Consider the following 6,000-nt stretch of genomic DNA (forward strand, 5'->3'; position numbering starts at 1 on the left):
CAAATCACGAGACTAAGAAACAGACAAGTACATACGAGGCGCGGACTCACAACTGTTTAATACACATGTAACAATTGCTTTTTTTATGCAATCTTTGGCACACGATGTGTTCGATTATTGGGTCATAATTACCCAATAATAATGACCTGTGTTACAAGACCTACCTCTCGAACGACGGCCTGCGATCAAACAGGCTTAGATGCAGTTTAAGAAAGACTTTGACGAGCCAGCATTTTCCTATATTTTAATTCAGGAGCGTCGTTATAACTTGCCCAATGCACTGTCATCTTCTCGCGGCAGTGCGGCTGATTGTGAGGCCATCAAAAACTTGAAATTTTCGTCAGGGAATTTGTTGACCCTGTTGATTCCCCAACATGGCCACAATGCGAGTGTCATTTTTCTCCCGTTTGCTAATCTCGGACTCCATTCTTGGCGCTGGAGCTTCGAAGTTCGTTACTCACTATAATAAACGGGCTGTGGCGCACGAGTAAGGGCCGGACTGATAGGTCAGTCTACTCGTGCAGCTTTACCTCACCAAGCGGCGCCACAAAGCGCACAGAATAATACCGTCTACCTAACTGAAGAGTGCCCTTGGTAATACACCGGCGCCTCTGTGTTTCTAAACAGCCAACATTGCTAGTACCCGCAGAAGTAAAAGCATCGTGATCAGCTGACCCAGCTTTGTGTCCGGGCGTCCCGCGCAGTCGTTCTTGCAGACCACGAAGGCCTCGTGGATGGCCGAATGACTGTTCAGGAAAACCATGGGCTTCTCGCCCAGCCAGAGGGTGAACACGTCACCGTACACGGCAGACCACTCGTCTGCCTTGCGGTGCAAGAACCTCACACGGGCCAGCGCTGGAACTGGAAAAATAGGAAAGATATAAAATAACGCAAATGAAAACTTTCAAGAAGCATCCGCTCAAAGCGACGCCGGCCTCATTGTCGTCTGTTAGTCAAGACGTGTGTGCAATGGGTCATGGTAACGTGCAAGAAGCCACGCGGTTAAAAAAATTGGTTACATAACCCATTATTAATGGTCTCGTGGTCAACTGACAATTATGAGCTCACATGACTCATTCTTGTAGTCTTTGTGTGTAGCCTTATTGTAGCCTTGTAGCCTTATTGTGTTTCATGCGCACACCGACCTCGAGAACTCGGGTGGTCTGGCTAAACAGCTGGCGCTGTAGAATAAATTAACATTACTAAATGCCTACACATGCTGATTTTGAACAAGAAAGACTAAGGGCTGGGAATTTCAGCGGATCTTTTCTTAGGGAAGACGAAAAAAAAAACGTCATACGAACAGTGAGCGGAGCACACCCCGTTAAAACAGGCGCCTATAGTGGACTTCGGTGTGGCCGAAGCAAAACTCCTGTATGAGGAACAAGGATTCTTGACAGCACTGTATTGGTTCACTACACCAGCAGGGCAGCACCAACACAATGGCTTATGTGAACAACACACTATACAGCTTGCGCCACAAGAGAGCCTGTTGGCTACTGCTGGTAGCGAGATTCTTGAACGACTTCCTTCTTATCATCGGGTCAAGTCACGGCGTTCTCTCTGACCGGAAAATTGAGCGCCAGCAAAGCTATGCGTTACGCTGAAAAATAAATTACACTTTGCTGCTGTTTTCGCGTGAATTAAAAGAAAACACACTATCACTGCAAAGTAAGACAACGTTCATAATTCCTTGCTACCTGTCAGAGACATAGCAAGCTTCACTATGGCAACTGTCGCAAGTCCTTGTGACACTCCCATGAGAGGGTGCAGCCCATCTGCCGAGCATCGTCATCATCATCACCAAGTCCGCCACCGCCATCGGCATACATCATTCTCCTGCCTCTCCACCCATTCCTAAGCACGCGCAGTGCAGGTTCTTGTGTGCACAGTTAACACGTTTTCCACCTTTTACATGCTTCGTTGTACACACAGTTTTAATTTTTTATTTTAGCGAATACTTCCCTGACGAGTTCGGCCTGCAGGCGGTTCAGTTATCGCTGATGTAGGAAACCTTTTCTTTTTTCAAACATTTACAGGTGGCATCTGCTACTTGTGCAGTACGAAATTTCGTACTCGCGTATCCCACATGTCACCGAAGTGAAATACGTATTTGCCGCGTACATCGTATTAAAGTGGTTTCGGTCAGCTTTGAGATATAGAAGTATATACCGGTTTTCGTTTCTCATTATCTCAGAACACAGGTGGTCGAAGAGCTTAGGATGCTCAAGCTCAGACCTACTCACTGAGCAGGTTTCCAAGGAAAGGAAGTGGGAATGGCCCCCTGGGATATTTGGCGACATTGTTATAGAAAAAGGCCACGCGGACCAGGAAGGCGGCTGCTGCCACCAAGGAGACCACGCAGCGCCAATCCCAGGACATGAGTATGCTGTCCGAATTGGCCTCCATTGTGTCTGAACTGCGTGAAAAGGAAGGCATATTAAGCCTAAGAAACATTTTTGTAATGACACACTGTAATAGCTTCAGTGATCAGTGAGAAAAGTACAGCATGGACACAAGAACCAAGAAACCAGCAAGAAATCAGATCACAAGAAATCCGACAAGGGCCGACCAGCGCCGATTAACGCAGCGAAGTCTCTCGTCCGCAATACCTTACCCACCGCTATGGCAGCAGCTTGGTTACATTTGTCAAATACGACACGTGTTGCGCGGTACCTCCATGTGAAAGCAAAGAGGGAAGATGTATATTTTCGAGTTTAAATAGGAGTTGTTTTTTCCGTTACTCGCAAGTTTACCCAGCAGAACGCGAAAAGAGGGAACCGTGAGGACTTTGGTAGGGTGGTATCGAGAAACGGCTCAGGGGGCTTCAAGAAGAAGAAAAAAACAATATTAAGCAGCAGAAATTGCCACGAAGGTGGCAAGTAGGATGGGCGGGTAGGGTGGCTGCATTATCTAGCCTCCCCGGGGAAATTAGAAGAGGTGGGGCTTGCAGACGAAGAAAAACAGCAAATTTTACACGCCGAACACGACGATAGCGGCGAGTAGTCCACGGAGAAGTGCGCTCGCTTTGCGTTTGCCTCTTTTGGCCTTCAACAGCCTTGAACTCTGCGCACGCGAAGCACCATTGCAATCCTTGTAGCATTCGTATGTGTCTGGAGTTTGGATAGAAGAGGAAGGCGCAGTATGGATGCCGCCGCCGGAATAAGGATGTATGCCGAGGAATCAGCCGGTGGCTACCGCGAGCGGTCAGACGCAAACTGTCTGTTGCGGGCCCAGCCAACACAGCAGCAAAACGCGGCCAATCAACGTGCGCAGCGAGATGAAGCAAGGAAAGTTGCAGCGGCCGAGAAGATGAAGTGTGCGTCACGCCAGCCAAACTGAGGCAGAACGGCATGCACCCAGACAGCACAACGCTGCAGCAATGCATATAACGTGCTAGAAATCGTTCAAAGTGCAGGGCAAAGTGTCTTAGTTAAAAACTTTGCGCAGAATAACACAGGACGGGAGGGAGAAAAACGCACACACACACACGAGCGCTCGTGTGTGTGTGTGCACACGAGCGCTCGTGTGTGTGTGTGCGTGTTTCTCCCTTCCGTTCTGTGTTATTCTGCGCAAAGTTTTTAATTATGTCGCTACACCAACTGGCCCAACGTTCTACCCTATTAAGCAAAGTGTCTACTTGTTACTAGCCTCATGCACCCTGCTTCTTGCGGCCGAAAATGTTAATGCCAGCGTTTGACTTGGCAATAATGCGCAGTAAATGACTTTAGGGCAAAGGGGCTTGGACTGCACACGTGTAATGCTGACACAAAACCAATCACGAACAATTGCGCAGTGTTAGATTGGGTGTTTATGAAGAACCTTCGTAGAATTTATTGGCTCAATTTAGCGCCATACTTCAGTCATTATAATCCTATTAAGTGTGTTGCGCGTTAATAAATCACGAATAGTTCTGGATGATGGATTCTGGCGGTGTGGCAGCGTATAATTTATGTGCAGGATAGCCTGGAAACCATCAGCTATCGCCGCTGTTATTTCGCCCGATACGAAAACGAACCGGGAATCCGCCCCCCCCCCCCCCCCCCCGAAAATCCACTCAGTAATACAGGGTTATACAGGCAGAACCGCTTTGACGAGAAGGTAGAACAAAATTGGGCATGCAATCGTCGCAACCTCCTGCAAATGCAAGCTGCTCTCATACAGTATTGACAAAGATAATGCGCCTTCAGACCTGAAACTGCAGCATGTACCGGGAAGGTGATGCGGGTGGTATTGGCATAAAGGTTCCTCTCACAAAGAGGAATTTATGCGAGTCGGGTTGCGCAGTTAGTGAAGGCGTTGAAGTATATAAGGAAGTGGGAAGTGATGGTCGAGGAGGGCTAAAAGACACATGACCCCCCCCCCCCCCCCCCCCCCCCGCCCCGCTGCCAATCTCTCTCGCCGAATGATTCTAATCGATCCAGATATAAGTACTGCGCTTGTTTCTTCTTTTTCCATTGCCCGAACACCAAGACGCATCTTAGCCCTCTTCCGCTTCCCCAAGAACATTTATCGCAGCTGCTAATTATTATCGATCTGGATTTCTAATCACTTTCATTTTTGGCTGTCCTGCCTATCACTCAACTTCCGTACCTCTTCCTTGCTTTATTCTGGTCTTCATTTTGTAGAATTTACCGGCTGTACAACAAAAAAAAGGCTTTTTCGATCCGTTAGACGTTCTAAGAACCCGAACACATGGAATAAATATTATGAAGCTGAAAAATCTTATACCTCAGAAGTCCTCAAAGCCAAGTATTCATTTTTTTCATCTACATTGCCCAATATGCTACGCACTAACCCCCGTCAATTCTGGAAGTACATCAATCCTAAGTCGAGCGATACGATAACCCTTTGCGACGATGATAATAATCCAATCGCGGAGCAAGACGTTGCAGAAATCTAAAATTTAACCTTTAGCTCTGTTTTCACTCGCGAACCAGATGATGACCTTCCTGTTTTCCCTTCCTTTGATTTCCCGTCCATGCCTGATATTACTTTTGACCCTAATGGTATTGTAAAACATATAGACTCTTTGAAACTAACGTCATCTGCAGGTATCGACGACATTAACGCAAAAATACTCAAAAGCACAAAGCATACTACTAGCGTCATACTGTCCCATATTTTTCGCCAGTGTCTTTCATCAGGTGTCATACCATATGACTGGAAAGTGGGCAAAGTCATTCCTGTCCCAAAAAAGGGCCCATCGTCTTCTCGTCATAATTACCGACCGATATCCATCACTAGCATTCCTTCAAAGTTAATGGAGCATGTAATATACTCGCATATTATGAACTTCCTAGTTTCAGTTAATTTTTTTTCAGCCTGCTCAACATGGCTTTCTAAATGGTTTATCGTGCGACACTCAACTAGCATTGTTTGTTAACGACTTAAGCTCTAACCTCGACCTTAACATTCCAGTTGACGCTCTGTTCCTTGATTTTGAAAATGCCTTCGACAAAGTTCCTCATAAGCGGCTCTTTCTAAAACTTTCACGCCTAAATCTTAATTGCTTTGTTTTGAAATGGATTCGGAACTTCCTTACTAACCGACAGCAGTTTGTTTTAGCTAATAAGCGTACATCTTCTTATGCTTCTGTTCTGTCTGGGGTGCCACAATTCACCGTCATGGGGCCCCTTCTCTTCCTTATTTATATTAATGGCTTACCAGCTAACTTGTGTTCTAACGTGCGCATGTTTGCAGACGACTGCGTTATTTACCGCCCAATAACCAACAGTAGTGACATCCAACTCCTACAATCCGACATCGACTGTGTAATAACCTGGTGTAACGAATGGCTAATGTCTTTAAACGCGAAGAAAACATCTCTCCTATCCTTTCATTGACTTCGCTCCCAACCTTCTTCAAGCTACTCAATCTACAATTCCGAAATCACTGCTGTAATGGAGTATAAATACTTGGGTGTGCATTTAACCCGCGATCTCAATTGGTCACATCACGTAACGGAGATTATTAACGATGCTAATCGTGTTCTCGGAT

General features: G+C 46.4%; 1 protein-coding gene across 1 annotated transcript in view; it reads right to left on the reverse strand.

Moving 5' to 3' along the window:
* Positions 1-6,000, reverse strand: part of LOC144123622 (steroid 17-alpha-hydroxylase/17,20 lyase-like) — a 29,813-nt gene that overhangs the window by 5,885 nt on the left and 17,928 nt on the right. The window contains exons 2-3 of the mRNA XM_077656424.1: positions 2,247-2,419; positions 676-855 (exon numbers count right to left, since the gene is read on the reverse strand). Of these exons, the coding sequence (XP_077512550.1) occupies positions 676-855; positions 2,247-2,409 (343 nt within the window). The 5' untranslated portion in view covers positions 2,410-2,419. The remainder of the gene's footprint in view (positions 1-675; positions 856-2,246; positions 2,420-6,000) is intronic.

The sequence above is a fragment of the Amblyomma americanum genome, chromosome 3, assembly GCF_052857255.1.
Source record: "Amblyomma americanum isolate KBUSLIRL-KWMA chromosome 3, ASM5285725v1, whole genome shotgun sequence".
Lineage (NCBI taxonomy): Eukaryota > Metazoa > Arthropoda > Arachnida > Ixodida > Ixodidae > Amblyomma > Amblyomma americanum.